At 54.8% G+C, this 25,706-nt stretch overlaps 1 protein-coding gene across 2 annotated transcripts in view; it reads right to left on the reverse strand.

The window, feature by feature from the left end:
- DIS3L2 (DIS3 like 3'-5' exoribonuclease 2) overlaps positions 1-25,706 on the reverse strand; it is a 294,286-nt gene that overhangs the window by 23,823 nt on the left and 244,757 nt on the right. For both annotated transcript variants that reach the window (XR_012779398.1, XM_075530268.1), the window contains exon 14: positions 327-406. Coding sequence is in view for 1 of the 2 variants with exons in the window: in XM_075530268.1 (XP_075386383.1) it covers positions 327-406 (80 nt within the window). In the remaining variant the exon portion in view is untranslated. The remainder of the gene's footprint in view (positions 1-326; positions 407-25,706) is intronic.

Consider the following 25,706-nt stretch of genomic DNA (forward strand, 5'->3'; position numbering starts at 1 on the left):
CCTTCAATGAGATGGGCAGTCAGTGGCCCCAAGAAGGGGCTTGGATGTAAACAGGTCGTGAGGATGGCATCACCTGGGGCAGAGTTTCCCCGTGCTGTCTGGGGGTTGCTCTGAAGAGAAACCAACCTAACAGCACTTAACAGGAGCAGGCACCGAGAACCCCTGGCCCTGGGATTCACCAGGCAGGGTGCCACCAGAGGGCAGGCCTGGCAGGCCGGACTGCTTGTATTAGAATCCTGATCCAGTATTCCAGTGCCCGCAGAAAAGAACTATATTTGTGTGTGCGCCCCATTCTCCCCCCCACCCCCCGCTGATGGCACACTTACTTGTTGCTGTCTCGCTGTTCGTGGATGTGACACCCTTGAGGCAGCCCGGTCTCGTGGTCCAGAGTGAAAGCAAGTTTCAGCTGGGGGGAGAGAGGAGGAGAAACGAGTGCGTTGTTCCCACAGCGGCTGTGAAAGGACACCCACCGGGTCCCACTCCTGGGGTGGACATCCCGCAAGGACATGGGGATGCACGCCCTGGGAGGGAGGGGCGCCTCACCTGGATGCTGTTGTCACGGAGGAGTGCCATGAGGCCTCTGCTTTTTCAGGGGCACAGACAATATTGTTCAGCACCTCCTTGGGGCCAGAGAGGGAGGTGGGCTGTCCACGGAGGGGGAAGCAGGGAGCTTTAGCAGGTGAGGTCATTCCCCAAGAACCACAGAGTAGCAGGGAAGGTGGACTGTGATCAGATAGCCACATAGACGAAGGTCCTTGTGGGACCCATAAGGTCTATGGGAGATGGGGTGAAAGATAAAGGCGCTCCCCAGAGCTGTCTGAATGGCCCTTATGTACACACACCTACACACCTATGGACACGTACACACAGCCACACACCCATGTGTAGATACAGCTACACACCCATGTGCAGATACACACAGGGACACACCCATGTGCAGATACAGCCACACACCCATGGAGACGTGCACGCAGCTACAGACGTGGACAGTGGGTAAGGAAGAGTGAGGCAGCGATGCCCTTGAACTGCGGTGCTGGCAGCGACTACGGAAAGCACCGTGGACTCAGGAGAACAAGCACACCTGTCTTGGAAGCAGCACAGCAAGGATGATGGGACTCTGGCCCAGTTCTCAGGAGAGCAAGTCCCTAGAGAAGGATGTCATGCTGGGTAGAGGGGAGGGGCAGAGGAATAGGTGATGGAGGGACACAACACTGGGCTCAGACCTAGGAATGTCGTAATGAGGGAGCAGGGCCATGCAGTGTTCCGCTCTGTTGAATATGGGGTTGCTATGGCTTGGCACAGACTCCACAGCACCAAATACACCACCATTTATAGACTGCAGGCTCACTTCCTGTCTTCAAGGTTAGGGTCCAAAGACCAGGGTGTTGTGTGAGAGTCGGGGGTCGCGCCTTGTGCCTTAGTCGCCAGTGCCCCTCAACCTGCACAGGTTGCTCACTGCTCATCACATGGCCTGGGGTGTCTAGAGGTAAGAGTGGTATGGCGGGGCAGTGCTCCCCCCGCCGGAGACTGTGGGGCCCCTTAAAGCAGGATACACACACAACAAAAGCCAAATTTATGGTCACCAAATCGATTCAGACTCATACCGACCCCAAAGGACAGAGCAGAACTGCCCCTGTGGGTTTCCGAGGGGGTGAATCTGTGGGATCACAAAGCCTCATCTTTCGCCTATGAAGTGGCTGGTGGGTTTGAACCACTAATCTTGTGGTTGGCAACCCAATTTGTAATCACTACTCCTCCAGGGTTCCTCAGGGGTGGAAGAAATAGCGACACAGCACAGCAGACCAATACCCCACGCCCCGTCACTGATTGGACTGGAGCTATCCTGCAGAGCAGGGGATCCCCACCTTCCTGATGCAGCAGCTCTTTCAGACAGCTCCTCATGTGGTGGGGACCCCAACCATACAATTATGTTTGTTGCTACTTCATCATGGTCATTTTGCTACTGTTATGAATTGTCATGTCAATATCTGATATGCAGGATGTTTTCATTGTTACAAATTGAACATAATGAAAGCACAGTGATTAATCACAAAACAATATGTAGTCATATATTGTAGAATATTTATGTTTTCCGATGGTCTTAGGCGACCCATGTGAAAGGGTCGTTCGACCCCCAAAGGGGTTGTGACCCACAGGGTGAGAACCGCTGCGACTGTAGACTGGGGAGCTGACAGCCTCATTTTTCTCTGACGGAAGGGCCGAGGGGTCTAAACGGATGACCTTGCAGTTGTAGCAGCCCAGAGTTGAGTCCACAGTCCCCCTCGGCTCCCATAGGGATAGACCTCAACTCACTGCCACCACATCTATTCTGACTCACACTGCAGAAGCGCCCTGTGGGTTTCCAGGGTTGTAAGTCTTATAGGAGCAGACAGCCTCATCTTCCTCCCACAGAGCAGCTGGCGGTTTTGAACTGCAGACCTTGTGGTTAGCGGCCCAACGCATAACCCACTAGGCTACCAATGACTTTGGAGGCCTGAACATTGAGGCGCCCGTCAGTGCTCCCTGATTCGGTGGGGTGGGGGTGGAAGGTTGTGCTACAGCCCTCTAAGGGTGAGCAGGTGACAACCGGGCTGGTCACAGGGATGCTGTCTGCCCTGCTACAGCCCAGCTGGTTCCAGGGGCTTCTCCCTTCCCCAACGTGGAGCGAACTCCCTGGGCTTTAAACCACCAGGAAGCGGAACTAGAAGGGACTGTGCGTGGAGCCACCGTCGGTCAGTTTCCCTGCGGCTGCTCGGCTACTTGCACAGCCAGAGGTCTGCAGTCTGGTCCCTGGAGGAGCTTTCTCGGCCGTAGAGGGGACGAGCTCACAGAGTGACCATCCGCGGCCTGACCCAGAGGAACACACACCAAGGGAACCGAGCCCGTCTTCACCTCCGAGGGGCCAGTCAAAGCCACGTGCACCCTCCACAGCCCTGCGCGCTTCCTGTCAAACACACAGACCTTCCCTCTCACCTCCTCCTGACCAGCCTGTCTGCTGCCCCACGCCCGGGGCAGCTCCTGTCCCTGACTCAGGGCTTGGGCTCGTGGGCTCAGAAGAGAACCCGCAGTGGGGAAGACATTTGACTTGCCAAACTCTCCCTGCAGAGAGATCTACTGGGAGACTCGCAGGACCCTCCAGAGAAAGGCTCACTAAGGCTCACTACGCTGGCCGGAGAGTCACTCGCCGGGAAGATGCTTGGCGAGCTGAGAAAAGGCAGGGTGAGGCTTGATCCCACGCCCACGAAAGCCATGGGGCTCACGCGGACTTTGAGGCGGAAAGACTGGAAGGACGGGCATCATAATGGAGGCAAGGCGGGGTCACCGCCGCCTCGGTGTGTAGATTTTTCAATCCTGCATGAGCAGCATCTGTCTCTTCGGTAGATTTCTCTCCCCCTTGTTGTATGGCGAAGGGGCCTGCCTTCCTCACAGAACTGTCCATCCTGGTGATTTCCTGCTTCTTTGAGAACCTGGTTTCAAGGCCACTGGTCTTTGCCGAGTCTTAGCCGGGCCGGGCCTCTTATCCATCAGACCTGAGGCGTGCTGCGTAGCTTCTGCTCTCGGCTCCTGTCCTGCCCCTCTTCCGGGAGGGGGCCCGGCTCTGTGAGGGTGAACCTGTGGGCTGGCACATGGAACACAGGACAGACAGGAGGCTGGCACTCCAAAGAGGCTGCCTCCCCATTCCCCCTTCTCCTAGCCCCAGGCCCCAGTGAAAACGGAGGGTGGGATACAAACTGTCATGGGAGGGAGTGGGAGAGAGAGGCATGGGAAGAGACGAGAACTCGCAGTTACCGAACGCCTTCCAAGGAGAGGCTCTCCTCTATCCTGCTAAGCACCATCTGAATTGGACATGATCACTTCTGTTTATAGGTAAGAAGTGGTAAGCTAAGAAAGGCTCGGTCACTTAGCCTGAGTCATGAGAAATCAGTCTTAAGTCTGATTGCAGGCCACCTGATGGCATGCTGGGGACTGCTGAAGGCTCTCTGACCTGGACATGACCAGGAGGGATGGCAGGCCTGGAAGGTCAAGGTGTGGTGGGTTGAAAGGTGAGTGGACACAGCTCTCCGAGTGAGTCAAAGTGGGCTGGAGCGGACGGAACGGAACAGGCCGACAGGACGGGGTCGGAGGAGAGCGCAAGTGACACTGACGGGAAGGAGGTGCCCACAACAGTCAATGGGGTTTTCATCTGAAAATAGGGGAGTCCATTGCCCAGCTCTTTCAGTGGGAAACAGAGCAACTGTAGCTCCCAGGGCCCAGCTGAGGGACCCCGAGGAGGGCAGGCCCTGGGCAGTCAGAGCAGGCGCTAGGGACCCTCTGACGCAGGCTTCCTGCTCCCAGGTGGAGGAGCGGGAGGTGCGGGGCCGGGTTGCTGGGCCCCTGGAAGCCTTCCTCAGTGTCCCACACAGAGCCTGGGGAAGGCACTTCAGGGCAGCTCAGGGGAGAAGAGAATGCTCCGAAAGCTAAGCAGGCGGGGTACTCGGGGCCACCTGAAGCAACTTATCATAGATGGGACTTGACTCTGGTCCTTCAGCCTAGTGACCTGAGACCCAGCCAGCCCCTCCCCCCCCACCGGTGGAGCTAGCACCTCCACCTCCCTCCCACTGCAGCCTTGGCCTCCCGAGCACAGGCCACGTCACTGCACAGCGAGAAAGGGCAGAGAACAAGTTAAAATGTGTAGGTGTCTCGAGTCAGGGGCGCTGGGCAGGCCCTGGCGGTCAGCGTGGCAAGTGGTTAGGCCTAGGCGGGCTGCTCCAGCGATGGGCGGGCGGGGCCCCTGGGAAAGGGGGCTGCTTGCAGTCAACTGTTAGTTCTCTGGCCAAGTTGCTCCAGTTCAAACCAACACGGGTTCTCGGGGAGGCCTGGGGTTTGCTTCAATCTGCTAGCTATTAGGGCCAAGGTTCAAACGCAGGTCAAAGACCAGCTTGGGACGCGTCCAGCCTCTCTATGGCTGGTTCTCCCCCTCGCCGGCCACCGGGGCCTGCAGGGTGGCTGGCTCGTTCCAGGGCTGCAGGGTGGCGAGTCCCGACACAGGTCATACATCCCAGGTGTGTCTCGCATGGCAAACCTCAAGGTGCAGAAAAGCGACCTCTGGCGGAGAGGGGAGCTGGGGGCTTGCCAACTGCAGAGCCTGACTTGAGGGGAACCTCCACGCTCGTCGTCCTCGGCTTCCGCTCTGCAGGGCTCACTGTTTGGTTTGGATTCCCTCAGCGTGGCTCCTTCCCCTTCTTCGTTTCCTTTCTTTTCCACCTCCTCTCTGCTGACTTTTACAAGACAAAGACGCTACGGCCTTTGCTCTAGCTCGGTTAACAATGCGACGACGACGCAATGGCGGTGTATTAAATTTCCTTCTCCTAAGTCCACTGAAGTCTTTTTGGACTTGGAGAGGGCTTTTTAAGAAAGAACTTGCTCATTCAGCAGGATTTTCCTCCCCACCTCGAGCTCTGGTTCTGACCTTGAAAAAAATGGAGAGTGGAGCGAGCGAACCCTGCAGGCCTGACGCTCACCCTCGCAAACCACAAACAGAGCCTCGCTCCAGGAACGTAAGCGCCCAGAGTTCTGGCACCTTGGCCTTTCAAGAAAAATACATCCATCTGCTGGCAGAGGGACCCCGCGAACTAAATCTTGTTCAGCACCGAGCTCCCGGTTCATTAGTGTTGGCTGGGCTCGGGTGAGGTCACCCTGCAGGGCCGTCGGCGAGCCCCAACAGCTGCGTTTGCACTTAAGGCCACTGTTCCGGGCGGGCACCATGGCACCTTGTTCCAGAGGCGCCTTCGAGCCTCAAGAAGGCGGGAAAGGGCAGGGGGATGGGCTGTTGGAGCACAGGTTTCCCTCCAAGACGCTGCTTTCTGGACCTGTTCCTCAGTTAGGGGACGGGGGGTGGGCCATGCTTGCTGGCCCCAGTCTGGCAGGGCCATCCAGCCCACCTACTGAGCCTCCTCCTCTCCTGAGCGTCCCCTCAGGAAGTAGAGGCCCGCCACCCTGGCCACCGGCCTTATGCCTCTGACTGGGGCTGCACTGTCGCACAAGAGCTCACCCCCATCCTGAGCATCCTGGGGCAGCAGGAGATTCGCTGGTCACAGCTGAGGCCTCGCATGGTCACTGGGCCACTTTGTTGTCTCTCCACTTCCTGAGCAGGGAATGGGGGACAGGGCAGGGCGGATACTGGCTTTGCAAGTGACCCACGACCAGATACGGGGAGCTAGCCTACTCTTCCTACCCAAGCCTGGAACGTTTGCGAGGATTTTCAGGGCCAAACGTCACCAGAGCCAACCCCTTGCTGCTCTGTGCCTGGCTCCACACCCTGGGGCCTCAGGTGACCAGACGGCTTGCTTATCAAACACGTCAGACTGCCACCTACCCATGTGCCTTCTCAAGTCCTGCCGGCGGCAGGAGAGGGCACCCCAGCTGTCTGCATCTCCCATGCCAGCCTCTGCCAGCTCACACTTGGAGCCAGAGGCACCATTAGCTGACAGGTAAGCGGTCTATGCTGGCCCCTGGGACCCAGGGAGGCAAGCGGGGAGAGTAACTGGTGTGGACGGGGCATCCTGACGGCCTGTTTTAACGAATCCCGTCCCTCCACTGTCTTCAGAAACGGCCCAAGGGGACCAAGGGAAGGTTGCAGGGAAGGGACAGACGGAGGAAGTGGGAGGAGGCCTGCGACGTGTGACGACTTTGATTCACGGTACAAATCAAAATGTGCCCCAAGTGCGGGAGGAAAGAGAGAACCTGCCCGAGAGAAGCCTCTCTTCAGGTACTATAAAAGCCGTGTCGCCTGCAAAACTCAGACTCGTGGAAACAGCAGCTGCTGCTAACGTAAGGCTAGCAAAAACAGCCCCTGAACTTCATCAGGATTCCGTACAAGAAGCAATCTCCCCACTTCCAAGCCGGATGACTTCTGCCGTCTGCCCCTGAAATCAGACGCGCCCACTGCAGGAATGGGGCTCATGCTCGTGGCACAGTGGTGAAAGCACTTAATTGCCAACCACAGGGTTGGCATTGTGAGGGAGGACGGCGTGGCTGTCTGCTTCCGTGAAGATCTTCAGCTCGGAATCCCTACGGGGCCAGTCCTGCTCCATCCCACAGGGCTCCATGCGCTGGAAGCCACTCAGCGGCAGGGAGTCTGGATGGGCTGTGGTTCTGCCTTCTGATTTTCTGACTGAATCCCTATGACACTGACCTCACTGTTTCCTTTGATGCAAATCTCTCCAAATCCTTTTCTGGAAATAGGTGCAGTAGACTTAAATACAACCAAGTTCTTAAAAGAGACCAGGTTGACTGGTTGGATAGACAGCGGTGGAACCCTTGAGACTGTGGCCATCCCTGAGGTCTGGTCCGGACTCCCCCTGCGGGCAGACAGATGGTGTGGAAGGAGAACAGTGACACTAGAGAGGTACGCACACTCAGAACAAGCAGCCGTCTGAGGAGAGTCCAGAAGAGCAAGGCGAGCTGGAGGAGTGGAGACTGAACACAAACAGGAGCGCACAGGGTAAGTGATCGAGGAGACCCCATGGACATCAAGTGTGGAACGTCGAGCCATCGCCTTCTTCAGAAAATCGCCATCCCCTGTGTGAGGCCCAGACTTTTGCAGCCGAGAGCAGCCGGCCCAGTTCATGCTTGATTCCACGCCAACCCTGCTGCCTTCACCCTCATCTTCCAGGACAAAAGTCTCATCTAGGGCTTGTCCTCCTGGTCTTTGGGCAGCCAATCAGGCCCTGATCTCTGGCCCATCCTAAGCTATGCAGGGCCTCTTGGCTGAAGAATCGCTGGCTGCCACTGGCCTTGCAGCCCCGAAATGTCCCTGGTCTGACACCACTTACTCAACTGTCCAGAACAACCTGGAGGGGAGACCCGGGAGGCCTGAAGTCCGGCTCTCTCAAGCTTCCTTGGTTCATCCACGTAATGACCCCAGCGTCTTAAACAGCCTTTTTTGTTTTCTGAAGAAGAACACATCAGTCTCAAAATACCATCCTACTGATGGAGAAAACAAAAGGGTATCTAAACAGAGGGGTGCTTAGAAGTTCTCTAGAAAGCCCCGGAGGAGACTTACAGCTCTGATGAATCACAACCACCACCACCACTGCCCCAAATGGGAAAGAGGTTAGTGGAGGGTGTTGAGAAGGGCAGGGAAACAAACGGACTGGATGACCTTGAGGACTGAAGAACCAGCTCTGGGGAGAGTTCCTGAATTGTTTCACACATTGCTGAACATGAACGAGAGGCTTTTAACACTCTTAGGGACTGTGTTCATGACAAGCCTGCAGGGATCTCAGGGGCCTGCCAGTCTACCTCTCTGTCCCTTAGCCTAGCCACTGCCCCTTCTTGGCATCCTTCATCAGAGTTCTGGGTTTTGCTCAGACCTAACCCTTCACATGGGGCCTGACTGTATCAGAATGAAGAAACCCACCTGAACATAAGCACTTGGAACAGGGAATCTTGGTTCAACCAGAAATTTTGCCATGACCGAGTACAGGTGCTATTGCTCCCACTTAAAAGCCAGGGAAACTGAGGCTCATCAAAGTTAAGCGGCTGGCCTGACCAAGATCAGGCGACACAAAGGCACGTTAAAAACAAGGCTACAATCAATGGAGAGAAGGGCATAGGATGCCTAGAGGGGCTTCATCAAGGGCAATGTAGCAGCAAGGAGTTACTAAACCCGAATAACGGCCGACATGATGGTGGGACGAGAGGAAGTAAAAGGACACAGAGGAAAGAACCAAGGGGCAAAGGACATTTATAGAGGACTAAATACAGGCATGTACACATGCAAATATATTTAAATATAATGGAAGGGGAATAGATGTACTTATATCTGTAAAGAATTAAGGTTGCAGATGGATATTGGATCTCAACTCAACTACTCACTCTACACAAGAACACTTTGTTCTAATAATCTGGCATTCTGTGATGCTCAACTTTCCCAAAAACATCAATGAAGACACAATGGGTGTATAAGAAAATGTGGTGAAGAAAGCTGATGGTGTCCGGCTATCAAGAGATATAGCATCTAGGGTCTTAAAGGCTTGAAGATAAACAAGCGGCCATCTAGCTGAGAAGCAACAAAGCCCACATGGAAGAAGCACAACAGCCTGTGTGATCACGAGGTGTCGATGGGATCTGGTAGCAGGCATCTAAGACCCAGAACAAAATCATACCCAATGTGAAGTGGGGCGGAGGTGGGGGGGGGCGGGCATAGAGTGGAGACCAAAAGCTCATCTGTAGCTAATTGGACATTCCCTCACAGAAGGGTCACAAGGAAGAGATGAGCAGGGTGTAGTATACCACCGATGAAACACACAACTTTCCTCTAGTTCTTTAATGCTTCCTTCTCCCCACTATCATGACCTCGATTCTACCTTATAAATCGGATTAGACTAGAATATGCACACTGCCATGGATAATCCTCTCCCAGGGGGATGAACAATGGAAAAGTGGGTGACGGGCGACAGAGGACGATGTAAGATATGAAAATAATAATCTATAACTTTTCAAGGGTTCATGAGGGGGGTGGAGAGGAGGGGAAATGAGCTGATATCAAGGGCTCATAGAAAGAAAATGCTTTGAAAATGATGAAGGCAGCATACATGCAAATGTGCTTGACACATGGAAGAATGTATGGACTGTGAAGAGATGTAATTGCCCCCAATAAAAGGATGTGTGTGTGTATCTATCTATCTATCTATAAAAAAACAAACAGAAAACCCCAGGGCTACACAACCATGCTGTTGTTGGGTGTCGACCCTATCACGACAGGAGGAGACACAGCCTGGCCTGCGCCATGGTGACAATGGGTCTAATGCCTGAGCCCGCACTGCAGCCATGGTGTCCATCCACCTAATTGAGGGCTGTTCTCTTTCCTGCTTGACCACACACGCTGCCCTTCTCTGGGGCTGGTCTCAAGCCATGGAGACCTTCATTAGACAAAGACATCCAGATGAGAAGCTACTGGTTCTTAGCACATCTTCCACCCAGTCTCTACGCCTCTTTGGATCTTCCCCAAAGAATTCTGCGTTCTTTGACTGACACTAGGCCAAAATGGCAAGTTTAGGGTCCTCCAAGGTTGGACTCGGAAGCCTGTTGCCATAGTGGTTACATACATGTTGCGCTGCAACCACAAGGTCAGCGGTTCAAAACCACCAGTCATTCCATGGAGAAAGATGGGCCTTTCTACTCCCACAAAGATGGATAGCCTCAGAAACGCACAGAGCCAGTTCAACACTGGTTTGTAGGGTCGCTATGAGTCAGAACTGAGTCGGTGGCAGTGGGTTTTGCTATGACATGTTTTCAGTTTTGAGCTCTGGGAACCAAGAAGTCTGCAGGGAACAGGTCAGGCCTGGAGGACGGGTGGGGCAAGGGTCCCCTGACACTCTCCTCGGCAGCCCCGATGAACAAACAGGTGCACTGTCGAAATGCAAAACAGAAAAAGAAAATCCTCTGGTGCTGTTTTCCTGGCCCCTTTCTCACCAACATGGTTTCCGTTTTCTGAGAGGTTCTCTTGATCAGCCCCTGTGGTCACTCTCTGTCCTTCGAGAGAGAGTTGCAATATGACCCTTTGGAACCCGAGGTGTGACCTCTTTGCCTTGAATGTAGCTGGCTCGGGCCCACCCGCCCAATCTCCTCAGAAGCCCTGGGGTGAAAGGACTTTGCTCTCTGGATTGATGGAGAGACCCAGGACTCATCTCTAGCTGAGCTTCATTTCACAAACTGTCTCTGCTGGCTTTGATCTTGTGGAGAAGACTGATGGACCCGGTCGGCTCTTGGAGCCAGCTGATTTTCACACGGTGTTTCTGGCAGCCACCCAGCCAAAAGCTTGCGGAGGCCAAGACATTTGCTTGAAGCCACAAAGGCTGAGCCACGTGAGATGCCCACAGCAGTAGCTGTCACACCAGCGGTGATGCCATGGTCTTCTTCCACCCGTTGCTGGACTCGGGCCACAGTTCCTTCATTTGCTGAGGTTGACGGTCTTCCCTCCCTTGGCGCATCTTTGAGGTCTTCCTGACCTTCCTGAAAACAGTCCATCTAAAAACTGCTCTTTTATGTGGGGCAGCTTTCCCATAAAAAAGTTGCAAAGATTCAATGATTTGGGAAAATGTCCACGAGTTTTGCTAAAAATTTGATTTAGCTCTGACTTCAAAATTGTTCCCCCGCCCGTAGCAACACAGGTTTTCTTCGGAAGGAACCCTAAAGAGACTAAGCCAAGGTGACCGAGAGCGCTCTTCCGCAGCCATCCGTCATCACAGAGACGTGGTTAAACTCGTCTTGTTTGGAATGAACGTGAACGTGTGTGTGCGCACTGAAACCCGAGTGATAGAAAACTTTCTGACTCACTCATAAATAAATCAGACCCAGAGAGAGAAGCCAGGTCCCTGGGAGACTCTGCATCCCTCACTGGGCCACACTCCCTGCAACCCTCCTCATCTGTGTGGACTCGGAGGCCCCGACAACCCAGCCCTCCCTCCTCTAGACGCCAGCAGAGGGCAGCAAGTGATATCCAGGGTGCCAGCCTCCCTCAGGGCACGCTGGTCAAGGCGCCATTCAAGGACAGACGGAGGAAACCTCCTTGGTCTTCCCTGGCCTGCTCCACCAGCAGTGGAGGGGAAAAGCTGAGAGTAGCTTGGCCCTAGTGGAGCTGGGGCAGAGGAAGCAGGTGCCTGGCCTGGCCTGGCCTCGCCTGCAGGGAGAGTGGACAGGCTAGGGGAGGCAGAGAGGGCGAGAGCACAAGGGGGCAGGCAGGGTAGGTGCTGCCAAGCTCCCTACTGTACAGCCAGGAACATGGCGGCTCACAGAGGTCCGGAAGCTGGCTCCTCCTCATGAAACTGTAGCCCTGGGACCTGGGCCCCAACCGACTTTCAGATCTGTGACTTCCCAGAAGATAAAGAGTCTCTGGGATGTTTTGAGAATGATGGCAAAGAATGTACAAATGTGCTTCACACAATTGATGCATGTATGGATTGTGATAAGAGTTGTATGAGCCCCTAATAAAATGATAAAAAAAGAACTAGAGGAAAAAATGATTAAAAAAAATGAATAGGGAAAAAAAGATAAGAGCCTCCGGTGGCACCTCCAACACAGACGTGGTGAATTTGAGCTCCGTGCCCCGGCTGGCAGTGGCTGTGTGGTGTGGGCTATCAGCTCTCCAGCGGCCCCTTCCCTAGTGCAGGGCCGGCACCCCACACTCACTGCCATGGAGTCGACGCTACAGGCTGTGAACCGTTATGAAAGCATTAGCCGCACCCTTCATCCACTGGGTGGCTCGGGTATTTGACGAGGCAGCCAGGTGGGCAGTGGCCCACTGCTTAACCCATGACATCACCAGGGCTCTAGCGCCCACTGGCTGTGAGTTGATTCTGGGTCACAGCTGTGTGCCTTACGCATAACAGAACGAAGCCCCGCCCTCACGGCTGCTTGTGCTTGAGCCCACTGCTGCCGCCACTGGGCAGTGTGCCAGCTGGCCGAGGCCCTTCCTCGTGTCACTGCCCCTCAGCTTTAGGAGCACGATACCCTTCTCCAGGGACTGGTCTCTGCTCATAAGACTGCCTCGCCATCCTTGCCTCGATGGCGCATTCTGGCCGTGCTTCTTTCAGGAAAGAGGTGCCGGCTCTTTTGGCAGTCCATGGCACTTTCACTCTTGGCCAGCACCACAGTTCACAGGCATCCATTTCTCTTCGGTCTTCCTTATCCCGTGTCTGGCTTTCACGTGTCGATGGTCAGGCGTTATCTCAGTCCAAGCAGCATGCCTGGTGTGCAGTGCTCTAAAGAGTTCTTGTGCAGGACTTTACCTAATGCAGTACATCTTTCGATCTCAACTGCTGCTTCCATCAGCACTGCCTGTGGATCCAAGAATGACAAAATCCTTGACAGCTTCCGCCTTTCCTCCACCCATCACCATGCTACCATCGTGCACTGGTGAGGGTCAGGCCTTCTTCACACGGAGTCGTCATCCATGCTGAAGGCTGTAGCCCTTGATCTTCATCACCAGGGGCTTCAAGCCTCCTCACTTTCAGCAAGCAAGGTTATATCATTCATATACTGCACGTTGTTAATAAGCCTTCTTCCAATTCTTTGTTTTAATCATTTTTGGGGGGCACATACAACTCTTATCACAATCCATACATACATAAATTGTGTAAAGCACGTTTGTACATTCATTGCCCTCATCATTCTCAGAACATTTGCTCTCCACTTAAGCCCCTGTCATCAGCTTCTCATTTCCCCCCCGTCTCCCCATTTTCCCCTCCCTCAGGAACCCTTGATAATTTGTTATTATTTGGTCATATCTTACACTGACCAACATCTCTCTTCACCCACTTTTCTGTTGTCTGCCCCCCCAGGGAGGAAGTTATATGTAGATCCTTGTAATCAGTTCCCCCTCTCGACCTTACCCTCCCTTCACCCTCCAGGTATTGCCACTCTCACCACTGGTGCTGAAGGGATCATCTGCCCTGGGTTCCCTGTGTTTCCATTTCCTATCTGTACCAGTGTACATCCTCTGGTCTAGCCAGATTTGTAAGGTAGAATTAGGATCATGATAATCGGGGGTGGGGGTGGGGGCGGAAGGAAGCATTCAGGAACTAGAGGAAGTTTTATGTTCCATCATTGCTACACTGCACCCTGACTGGCTCATCTCCTCCCCAAGACCCTTCCACAAGGGGATGTCCAGTGGCCTACAGATGGGTCTTGGGTCTCCACCCGGCACACCCCTCATTCACAATGATATGATTTTTTGTTTTTTGGTGCCCGATAGCTGATCCCTTCAATACCTCGTGATCGCACTAGCTGGTGTGCTTCTTCCACGTGGGTTTTGTTGCTTCTGAGCTAGATGGCCGCTTGTTTACCTTCAAGCTTTTAAGATGCCAAGCACTATATCTTTTGAGAGCCAGGCACCATCAGCTTTCTTCGCCTCATTTGCTTATGTACCCGCTTTGTCTTCAGCGATCATGTTGGGAAGGTGAGCATTGAGGGAGTAGTCGCCGAGAGCTCCAATGTCTACCTGCTACCTTATTACAAAACCCCACACTCTCTTCTGAATCCAGCCTAAACCTCTGGTAGCTCCCTGTCAATGTACTGCTGCAACTGCTGTTGGATGGCCATCAACAAAATTTCCCTTGCATGTGACATCAATGACATTGCCCTCTAATCGGAGCATTCTATGTTAGCCAAGCAGCCGGCTTCCAAATTTCCTGGCATAGACGAGTGAGTGGTGTGGTCCCAGAGCTTTACCAGCTTGCTGAACCACTTCCAGAGGTATTCCATCACTCATGCAGAGTTGATTTCGGTACCAAGCAGAACTGCTCCGAAGGTTGTCAGAGGTGGGAAAGCCTTAGGAAGCAGACTGTCACACCTTTCTTCCGAGGAGTGGCTGTGAGGTTTGAGCATCAGCCGCTTGGTTAGCACTAAACCCACTGTGTCACCAGGGCTCCGGTGAGCTGCAGTGTCACCAGAGCGGGGCACCCTTCTCCCTGTTTCCACCAGGGGTGGCATCTTGCCTGACACCAGTACAACCCAGACCCAGGACAATAGCTTCAGTACAATGCGCCCCGAAGATCATTCCGTGCCACTTTATCCTATGAGCTGACCCGTGTCACCATCACTGCAATCACGACAGGCAACTGCCCCCTATCGAGACACAGGCCGGCCCCTGCCACCCCACGTCGTCCCTAGCTCCTGGGAACTACTAGTCCGTTCTCTGTGTCTCTGGACCTGCAATTTGAGAATGTCCCTTAACTGGGCATTCTTATTTTTAGTTATTTAATTGGGAGCTCTTATAGGTTTATAACAATCCCTAATTCAGTTAATTTTACAATTGCTATCATCTTTAGTTTCAGAACATTTTCTTCCTTCTTGAACTCTGATATCAGTTCTCCTTTATCCCCTCCCCCCAGGTACCCTTATTATACATTATTATTATTTACTGTATCTTACACCATCCAATGTATCCATTCACCTGCAATTATTATTCATCCCCTGGAGTGGGTTATACAGTCATCATTACTAAAAGCCCCCCTTCCCTCTCCCCCTCCCACGCCCTCAGGGAATCATTACTCCTGTTACTGTTTCTGAAGGGTTATCTATCTTGGCTTTCATGCATCCAATGCTCTGAATTATACAGGAGAACAAACGCAGGTGTGACAAGATTAAAGCGGTAAAACAGACCACAGTCGTGGGTAGGAAACAGCAGCGAAGCAGCAGACCGTTAGGTCTCATTTCATCAGAAGCCGGAGCACTTTCAAGCCAGGCCTGGCGCCCGTGGCCGAGGGGCCCACTGTGAAAGCAGGACACCCACCAGCTCCCTTGGCCGCGACGGCGCCTGCACCCGGCCTCGCTTTCCTGCCCGGTAAGAATGGGCCTGGGGCGTCGGATTAAACGAGGTGAGACGGGGAGCCCCTGGCAGCCGGCGCGTGCGCAGTAAATCCCGGCTGTGTGTTGTTCTTACTGACGCGCCAAGGGAGCCGTTTCTGGACGGCGGTCACAGACGATTAAGGAAGCCCTCAAATGACCTGGCTCTTCTTCCCTCACCCCGCAGGACGGACGTTTAGAGGGCGCTTCCAACTGGCGCGGGCGCGGTGGTGCTCGGGGGCCCTGGGAACAGGCGGCCTCCCAGGCCCGATCCACGGGCTGGGCTGGAAATGGACAGTCAGCCGGGGCGCGGGGAGGGTGCCCGGGAGGGGCTGGGTCGGACGTGTGATGGGATTAGGAGCCGCCTGGCTACCTCTCAATGGTCCTCATCACTCAAGGCGGGGGTGCACTGGGGGACAAAGGCCCACACTGGCCCAAGGTCACCTTGATTGTGACTACGAAGGAAAGCCAGGAGCCTCCCTGAAATCGCACGTGCACAGACTGCACTACGCAGCTGTGAGGGCTGGGAACCCGGCACCGCGCGGCTGCCGCTCACGCAGGATGCCCGAGGCACCGAGAGTGGGAAAAAAACAGGCATTCAGGCGCCTGCAGGATTTATTGAAAGTGGCATTGTCTGGGCCTTTGCATGGCACCAGCAGGGGTGGGCCCGGGGGTGCTCCTCGTGATGGCAGGGTCACCCTTGTGTCTCCTGTTCCCTTGGACTTTTCAACTGCCCGCCCCCCCTCCACTTCCCCTTTGAAGTTACAGAAAGCGGCCTCATCTATCACTGACATCTGGGATTTCAAAGGGGCTGGCGTGAATTCCCCCTTTGACACCACGAAGAAGGGGGATGCAGGAGCTGAGGGAGGTGAGGAGGGAGGGTGGCCTGCCAGGAGCTGAGGGGGGCTGCTTGCCGCCAGGCCCCTGCCGAGCTGCTGCTTAGCCTCCTTTGGCCTCCTTGGCTCTTGGTTGGGGGACCCAGGCTATTGGGGGTGCAGAGCATTGCCCCTGTGTGCACCCCCCAGCCCCGCGGACAGGACAACACAACACGTGACGTTGCTTCTCTAGTCCTGCTCACTGGGTTCTGGAAGGCACTGGGGACCCTGGGCTTCAAGGTGAGTGTCCTTCAAAGGATGGACCTTAAGTAGTTCCGAGGGTCCTCAGCCTGCTCTTCCTCCCAGGGCTGAGAAGGGGGCTTATCTCCCCAGCTGTCCACATCAAACACCAGGGGTGGCCCCAATCCTCCCCTCTTTTCCAATCCCACCTCCCCAGCACTTTGCCCTCTGTCCTTCCGGTCAGCTCTGTGTCCTCAGGTGAGGGCCCAGTGGGCTGCACCTGGGTGGCCTCCCTGATGTGTCACTTGACGCAATGCTCGCTCCAGGACGGCTAGAGCCTTTAGGAAGGGACGGCCCCAGCCTGCTTCCTCCCATGGAAGGCTCCATGGGCGGGCGCCCCGCTGACTTCAAGAAGGCACCAGTGTCATGTCTGAGCACACAGCCCCTCCAGGGCCAGAGATGTCCCCAGCTACTGTGCACCCTTCCCGTGCCCCGGAACACATCTACTGGCAGGACCTCCTCACAGGCTCCTGCATGCAGCAGGGCCTCGAGAGGGGGCTGGGGGTGGGGCACTGTGTCCAATCTGCCCTGGAGCGACTGACCGGGGTCCACAGCCAGCACTTGTTTCTGGCCCCTTCAGCCGCGTGCACAGAAGATGGCAGCCCTCGACTTAGCTTGGCTGCTGCGGCCGCTTTACCGGCTCCTGTCGCACAGGAGCTCCCGTCCTCCATGGGCAGCAGGCGGGCCTCCCCACACCCGGCTCCTTTCCCACCGGCTCCCCGTGGCTGTCATAATGAGCAAGCTGCCCTGTTGACTGCAATTTTAAAAAGCCACTGGTTATGAGATTAAAGCAGGGCTGGTTGAGTCACCGGCATGCACGGGTGTTTGCGAGGAATCCGCAGAATCTCGGGTCTGGCACTGTCTGCCATGCCGGCTCTGCACGGTGTGTGGGAATCGGTCAGAAGGCTGTATCAGTGCTATGCCCTCCTCAGCTAGAGAGGCCTGGTTTGGGGGCAAATGGAGCTCCCGGGTGACTTTGGGCCCAGACCCATCCTCTGCGTGTGGCCCCTCCAAGGGTACTGTGCCTGGTGAAGCTTCCTGGGATAGACTTCATTCCAAATCAGCTTGGGTGTGTGTCTTGGTTACTAGAATTCATTTTCAACAGAAACTTCTGGGTCTAAGAAATGAGAGGCTTAAGAAGGAAGGGAGAACGTACCCAGGAAGCCAGAACCAGACAACTTCCAGGAAAGAATTTTGGTGACCTGGGTTCGGCAAAGATTCCTTAGATTTGACAAAGATCCCTGAAGCATGCGCCAAAGGAGAGTTGATCAACTGAACTGTTGATCTTTGAAAGACCATAAAAATTCACGCCCAAGAGAGTGAACAGATAAGCCAAAGAGGAGGAAATATTTACAAATCACAGCAGATTTGTCTCCAAACATAAAGCGCTCTCAAAACTTAGAGAGAAGGAAGCAAACAACTCAACCAAAAGAAATGGGCAGAAGAAGAGACACCTCACCCAGAGAGGTCTACACGCAGCAAACACATGCCCCCAAACATGGCCAAGATCCAAATGTCTGGGGAAATGGAGAGCAACTCAGCAATGGGCACCACTGCACACCCTTCAGAATGGCTTATGCCCCTAGGCCAGACCAACGCACGCCTGACCACCCCCGGGCCAAGGACTGCTCCTCGCTCGAGCAGTTTTACGAAGTTAAATCCACCTGTCCCCAGGTTGTGGAAGCGTTCATTACCTGTGTCTTTCAGAATGTGGGGAATCCAGGACAGATGAACCCCTCTGGACAAATAACAAGAGTAGCCATACCAGAAGAGTAGGGGCAAGGTGGGGTAGAAAGGGAGAACCAATCACAATGATCTACATATAACCCCCTCCCTGGGGGACGGACAACAGAAAAGTGGGTGAAAGAGACAGCAGTCGGTTTAAGACATGAAAAAAAAATTGATAAATTATCAAGGGTTCATGAGCGAGGGAGGGTGGGGGAGGGAGAAAATGAGCTGATAACAAAATGTTCTGACAAATGTGCTTGACACAATGGATGTATGTATGGATTGTGATAAGAGCCGTAAGAGCCCCCAGTACAATGATTAAAGAAATAAAAAAAGAATAAGTAGGTAAATTGGAATTTTGGTTCTCAGTTAAGGACAGGCTTGCAATCAACACAGTAGCTTCTGCACGCCCCGAGCGAAGGCCACTGTGACGAAGGTTTGGTTGAGGGCAGAGCTGGGCTGGGCTGGGTGCAATCCTTTCCTAGTGAGGGCCAATTTACACTGCAGGAAAGGGCAGGCGGGAGCTGCCTAAGCTGGACGTCCTAACCCGGGAGCTGTGTCGGCCAGTGTCCAGCAGCCCCATCTGAGGCATGTGCTGGAGTGAAGGCTAGCCAGCACACGGGTCTCGCAGGCAGGTGCTTTCAGTGGCCGTATTCAGGGGAGGAGGCTTCTGAAAGTAAGTGGAGTGATTTCTTTCTCTCCTATTCCCATTTCTCCATGAACCTTGCCAAGTCCCTTCCTAACTGGCTGCAACTGGGAACAACCCCGTTGTCCTCTACCTGGCTGGGGGACACCCTGTGGTCAAGCTCGTACACCACAGACCTACCTGCCGTTGCCTCAGAGAGACTTGCAGCTGGGGAGAAGCAGTGGCAACCTGCTCTTACTGTCTGACTGTGGGCGCTTCAAGTACTTGCCCCTGCCCGGAAGAGTCTCTGACAGTTCGCATCAAAACCTCTAAAAAGGGCCAGGCTTTGGGATCCTGGAGCCTTGGCGGTAGAGTCTATGCACTGGGCCGTAAACCACAAGGTCAGCCGCTCAAAACCACCAGCCACTCCGCAGGTCAGATGGGCATGTCTACTCTGGTATTGGGAACCGACAGGGGCAGTTCTGCCCTGTCCTGTAGGGTCGTCGCTGTGGGTCAGCTTCGGCTTGATGGCAGGGAGTGTGGAGTACATCCTGGGAGGGAGTGGGGGACAGACTGCCAGGCCTTTTCCCCTCGAGGCCCCTGGGAGGGCCTGCACCACCAACTTTCCTGGGTTCTTAACAGTGTGTCCCCAAAATATACTTTTAAAAAGTGTGTGTGATGTTTAATGAAAAGGAGCATGCTTTAAAAGCATGAGCAGTAGTTTTAAAAGCTTATTTTCCTGTGTTTTAACACACGTTACAAAAGCAAACAAGCTGTGGACAGTGTGAGACTCTAAGAACCTGGGGTCCCCGAGGAGCAACAGGGCAGGCATGTTCCGGTCCCAGGCTGTGGGCAGTGCCCTTTGGCACCATGAGCCTGAGATGCCTATATGGGCGCCATCAGCTCTCAGCCACAGGCGTGGGCCATCCAATGACGCATGGTGTGACCTCCTGGGCCTCACCCCACACGCAGCTGGTGGGTGAGCGAGGGAAGGCAGCTTTTAACTCAGGGCACCAGCTGGGAGGGCAGGAGCCGGGGCAGAAAATGAAACCATTGAAGATGGCGCTGGCCACCCTGAGGTGTCCAGGCGGGAGGGAGCTTGTGGGGAAGTGTGGGGTGCAGAGAGGTGCTGGCTATGCACAGGGGAGGGCGGGAGGGAGGTGTGGATGAGTGGGAAGGCTGTGTGAGCTGCAGTGGCAGGCCAGTCTGTGCGCACAGGCAGCGCTGTGGGACACCAGGTGAAGAAAGAAGAGACCACACGGAGTTGCCACAAGGCTCAACAAGCCACCACAGAATGTGGGCCCAGGCTGGGAATGAGGTCTCCCCTTGTTGGTGACATAATGGCGGTCCCAGCTGGGAGCTGGCATGCTCAGAGAATGACTGAGCCACGAGTGAGCCTGTGTCTTGACCCCCAAACCTTTTGGGGAACCTGGCCTGGCGGCGGAGTTCGGAAAGGGCAGAGCGCTCTGGCTTCGGCAGTGGGAGGCTAGCTGGGTATGCCCCAAGAGGCAGTCATGGCTGAAATCGATGGTCAGCTGTGAGGCTGTGTTCCCCAGCCCAGGTTCTACGAACGTCAGAGAATTCCATGTCTCTTACGTGGCTGTTTGGCTCCTCGTCGAGTGACGTGGGTATGACATGGGGGTGGGGGTGGGGTTGGGCAGCGAGTCCTGAGAATGCAAAGACTGGGGTGAGGGTGGGTGAGTCGGAGCACAATGAATCCAGAGGCAGGGCTCTGAGATGCCTGTGTCTCTGAGAACAGGGATGGGTTGGCAGTCAGTTGCTTTTCGAACTTTCTCCTGCGTCACCTTTACAGCAGGCCAGCCCTTTGTCCCCCACTAGATCTCTCCTCCCGAAAGGCTCCGGCCTTTGGTTTAAGAGTCACCTGGGCACCCACCCTGCTCCAGTGGTGATGGGGGTTGGCCGTTCTCAGGAAGCCCGGCAACTGCGGGCAGACTGACTCGGAGCTTCCTTTTGCAGAGCGGGCACTGGGCTGGCACCCCCAACCTCTCCAGCCCCGTCTTGGGGGAGGGGCCAGCAGCTGGTACCAGCTCATTCCCCTGGAATGAGATCCCCGCTTTCCCATGCTGGCGAGCAAGGCAGCTGACAAACTCGAGGGGCAACTTCCTAGGGGTCCTGGGCCGTCCAGGCTCCCCCAGGGGTCACGGGGGTCCAGAACCAAATACAGAAGGGCCTGGGGAGTATCAGAGCCACTGCCAGTCCCTGAGGTGCTGATGTTTCCGGCTCCTCACACCTGTCCAGGCAGCTCCGCCTTGAGAAGGTCTCGTTATATACCTTGTTCTAAACCCTGAATCCTCTGGCAGGCCATCAAACATCCAAGCCTTAGTTTTATTTTAAAGGAGGGGAGCCCCCTGATTCGTCACCACATGTGAGAATGCCCTCACACAAGCACAGCTTTCCTTTTGGGCTGTAGCCCCGGCCCACAGGCCCCCGGCAGCATCCTCAGAAAAGACCAGTGCGGAGGGGGCCGCTCGCTCATCAGTGCCAGCCCACGTCGACGGGGACGACAGAGCTGCTCGCTCCGGGTTGTTTTCTCGGCTCTGCTCTTCTGGTCCTTCAGCTAAGACCTGGCAGAAGAGATGATTTCCTGTGCGCGTCACATGGAGCCACAGCTGAGAACAGAGCTCGTCTGGAACGCCACAGGCCTGGGGCAACGGCTCAAAATCAGACCACTTAGGTTTGGGCAAGGTGGGCTTCTCAGGTGTTCCCAGCGATGATGGAAGTTCAAGAGCCAAACGATGTCTAGGCTGCAGCCTACAGTCAACAACCTGTATTGGTGTCTCGGCTGCTAGCCCTTGGGGTTCCCAGCCTCCGTGGGGGCCCCTCCTGGCTTACCTGGGCCTCTGCCTCACCTTCCTTTTCCGATGCTTCCATCTGAACACATGCTTCTTTCTCCACTTGGAGGTTTCTGAGAGCTGGTTCTGCTCTCTACGGCAGCCGACTGACAGGCCTTTTCTTGGGCAGCAAATCTGAGTGGGTCCAGCAGGCCAACCTTCAGGCTACAGATGAGTGCCAACCACTCTCACCATGGCTGCTGGATGCCATCGAGTCCGTCCTGATTCGTGTGGCCCTTGTACAAGAGAACAAAGCACTGGCCGGGCCTGCACCAGCCTCAAATCCTCACCACCGGTGTGAGCCCACAGTTGCAGCCATTGTGTCAGACCATCTCGTTCGGAGGCCTTCTTCTTTTTCACTGACCTTCTGGCTTTGCCCAGCATGACTGCGTGCTTCTCCAAGGACCAGTCCCCAGCTGGCAACATGTCCAAAGTAGATGAGACAAAGTCTTGCCACCCTCCCGTCTAAGGAACAGTTTGGCAGACGGGTTTGCGTTCCTGGTTGGCAGCCCTGAGGGCCGCGTCCTCCTCACTCACGTGTCAGTCGCAGGCACCCCAGCGAGGCGAGGGACACACCGTGGCTGCAGACCTTCAAGTGACACCCTTGTTCTGACACGTTAAAGTGTCACCGAGAGGACTCGAAGTGTCTGCTCAAAGACAAGCAGGGTGCGGGGTGAAGACACCAAGGGGAAACAAGCCGCGGCCGATGCCAGTAAGGATCCCCAGAGTCCCCCGCTGCCTGAGACGCCGCACGGAACCAGGAGCAGTCTTTCCAACCCCACAGGAACTCAAGAAACACCTGCCCACTGAAGGGTGGGAGATACCGCTCCTGTTCCTTCTCATTTTTGGAAATCACAAGTAAGTGGCCTGAGAGGCTATGCGACACACCCAGAGGAAGAGCACGTTCAGGAAGGGTCCAGGGTTATAATAACCAGCTGCTCAGCAAACTCTTCTGACGCTTAACGATACAGACTGTTTTTTATGTGAGTGCCAACATGCCACCAGTAGTGATCAGTGCCCACAGGAGGCTGGGGTTAGGATGACACACAGTTCAAGGGGCCTACGTGGCTTGGCGGTTAAGAGCTCAATTGCTCCGCAGACCATCAGTGGTCGGACCGTGCCGGCCTCTGCGTCGGAGAAAGGTGTGGCGGCTGCGTCCTCAACGAGGCCGGCCTTGGAAACCCTAGGGGGCAGTGGGCCTCCCTCGTGAGTTGGGATCAACTTGACAGGCACAGTTTAAACAGAAGCAGGCAAAGTGTTTGGTTTGTTCTTGATTGTGCTTTAAAACCCAAATATACCCGCTGCCACTGAGGTGATCCCAATTCACAGGACGCTGCAGTGGTTCCCAAGACGGTGTGCCCCTTGAAGGGACCAGAGAACCTGCTCTTTCTCCCTCACAGCAGCCAGTGGGTTTGGGCCACTGGCCTTGTGGTTGGCAGCCCAGCACCTAAGCCGCTGCCTCGCTTGGGGTCCCTCTTGGGTGAGGGGACTCTGGGTTGACGCCACCTCCTAGAGACCCCAAGTGCAGCGGAACGAGACAACCCGGTCCTGTGCCACCCTCACAACTGACGTGGGCCGCTCTGCTCCCTGCTGCGGCCTGTGTGCCGATCCGTCTGGTAGGTAGAGGGCCGCCTCCCTTTGTGCTGCGCACGACGTCCCCTCCAGACCCTGTTCTCCTGACAGCCTGGCTTCGACAGAGCACACTAGTTGCGTTTCCTCCACGGCAGATTGGTTTGTTGTTCGCCGCCATTCAGCATACCATTCCTCGTCAGTGCCCCTCCTTCCTGGGCCAGCTCTCCCTGCCTCTGAGGCGCTGGAGTCAGGCTCACATTCAGGAGACCTCGTGCAACAGATGTGCCCTTGACTCCTCGACTGCAGCTTCCATGGACACGGAGTGTGGGTCCAGGCAAGATGAGAACACACTCACATTGCATGCAGAGACACGGTTCCCTCTTATTCCCTAAGAAATGGAGATTCAGTCAGCAGACCCAGCTCTCGCCCCTACAGGAAGGATTCTGCCAACTGGGAATGCCTGTGCCGTGTCCTGCCGAACACAGGACTGCAGTTTTGAATCTCTGAAGCAGTACCTGGCCCCACTCTCCTCCGCAGAGGCCTCCGAGCTGGCCTGGTGCCGAGTCCCATTGCTGGTCCAAGGGTGCACAGATTCACGCCTAGGGTCTTACTGTAAACACGAGATGGGTGTGTATCAATGGAGAACGCTCCAGCATGAGGATGATGACATCAAGAGAAGTCTATTCTGTGGGCATCAATGATTCCAGCACCGTCTCCATGGCAGAAGAAAGGTGCTGTCGACAAGTGGGAGCTCTGAACTTCTAGCAGTTTGGGGGTATGTGTGACAGACACTGCCCTAAAGAAATGCATAGCAATTCTTGATGGTGGGTGACGGTCTGCTTTAGCCTTAATTCAGTTGGGTTTTCTTAAAATTACTCATGTCAGGCAAATCTAAACGCTGCCCGAAAGGTATTATACTCTGGCGGTAGGAACAACAAAAAGTGGTTCTTTAAGATGTGAATATTCAACAGCTAGTTGTCAGCACCATTCCTAGTACAAATGGGGTTCCCTGGAAGCTCCCGCGGAGGAGGGAGAGGAGAGTGCAGTGCGGCTGGGGGCAGGGCTGCTCCCTGGTCTCAATTCAGCAAGAGGCTCCTGCTTCCAACCATCTCTCCCTGTCATTTTTAACTTAAGGACATGTCATGAATGCAAATCTGGATAGAACTGTGCTGTTATTTTGAAAGTAGACCACCGGGCCATTCTTCTGAGGAGCATCTGGGTGACCTCAAACTTCTAGCTTTTGGGTTAATAGCCAAGCAAGCAATCTAACTGTACAACAAATGTACATGCTCTTTTCTTGAAAGCAACTGTATTGCAGAGACAGACCAGAAAACATTCTTAGACACTTCCAACCCATGGTTTTCCCAAATCCATGGCTGTATTCGGCACGGCCTGGGGTGGGGCAGGGAGCTTCCTTGGACCTCTTTTCCATGTGTGGCTCTCCCCGGTGGTATTCTACAAAACAGCAGGGCCATCATCGCTCTGAGTGGGTCCTGGGAAATGATGGACAGGATGGAGGCCCAGGCAGAGGCAGCGAGCTCACAGAGATGGGGAGTTAGAACCGCCACTCCACCTGCACCGGGCTAATTACAGCCACTGGCCTGTAAATGGGGTGAGGGAAGTAGTGCTAAACGGATTCATTCCTCTCCTCCAAGCCTCCAACTGTACCTGCTAAGCATGGCACCAATTAGGGGAGTCATTTACTTACCGTAATTGCATGAAGCCACCCCGAGAGTGAGCAAACTGCACAACTGTTCTTGACCCAGCCCAGATCCCCAGAGCAGTCAAGAGGAGCTGCTAGGTGCTGACTGGGTAATGGGGTTGAACTGCAGGAGGTGGGTCGGCATGCTCTGACCCACGGGCCGAGTCTGCCCATGAGTCATGAATGGTTTTTTGATGCTTTAAGTGGTTAGGAAAAGAAGGAAATTTCAAGAGAATTCTTCAAAAGAGGACTACTATTTTGGGACACTTGAAAAGTCTATGATCTTTGCCAGTGAAGGAGGCAAAGGAAGACTTGGGGAGGGTGCTGGAGCTGAAGACCACGCCATGTCCGAGTGGAAGCACAGGCGCCAGACACACAGCGGAGCAGTGTGGGGCGGGGACAGGGGGATGCCAGCTCCCATTGACAGGACAGGCCTACCTATGTGTCCACCTGCACTGGAAAATACCAATTCTATGCAAATACACCCGAGAGTCAGGTCCAGCAGAGAAACGATGCAGCAAGGTCGGCTGTCACCAGACACCTTGAGCAAATGAGTTTCCGGGGCGGGCACACAGGACCATCGTCTCAGGGGACGCCAAGGTCAATGGGCGCAACACAGGGCACTCTGGTGAGCAGGGACTGGAGTCCTGAAAGTGTGTGCGTGGCCATGCCAGCTGCAATGACTGGGCTCTCCCCGCTTAGCACCAAGACCACCGGTGAAAACCCAGGTGAACAGCTAACCCAGTGGGCCAAGGGCCACACACCTCTGCTTCCCAAGACAC

This window comes from Tenrec ecaudatus, chromosome 13 (genome assembly GCF_050624435.1).
Source record: "Tenrec ecaudatus isolate mTenEca1 chromosome 13, mTenEca1.hap1, whole genome shotgun sequence".
NCBI classification, from domain to species: domain Eukaryota; kingdom Metazoa; phylum Chordata; class Mammalia; order Afrosoricida; family Tenrecidae; genus Tenrec; species Tenrec ecaudatus.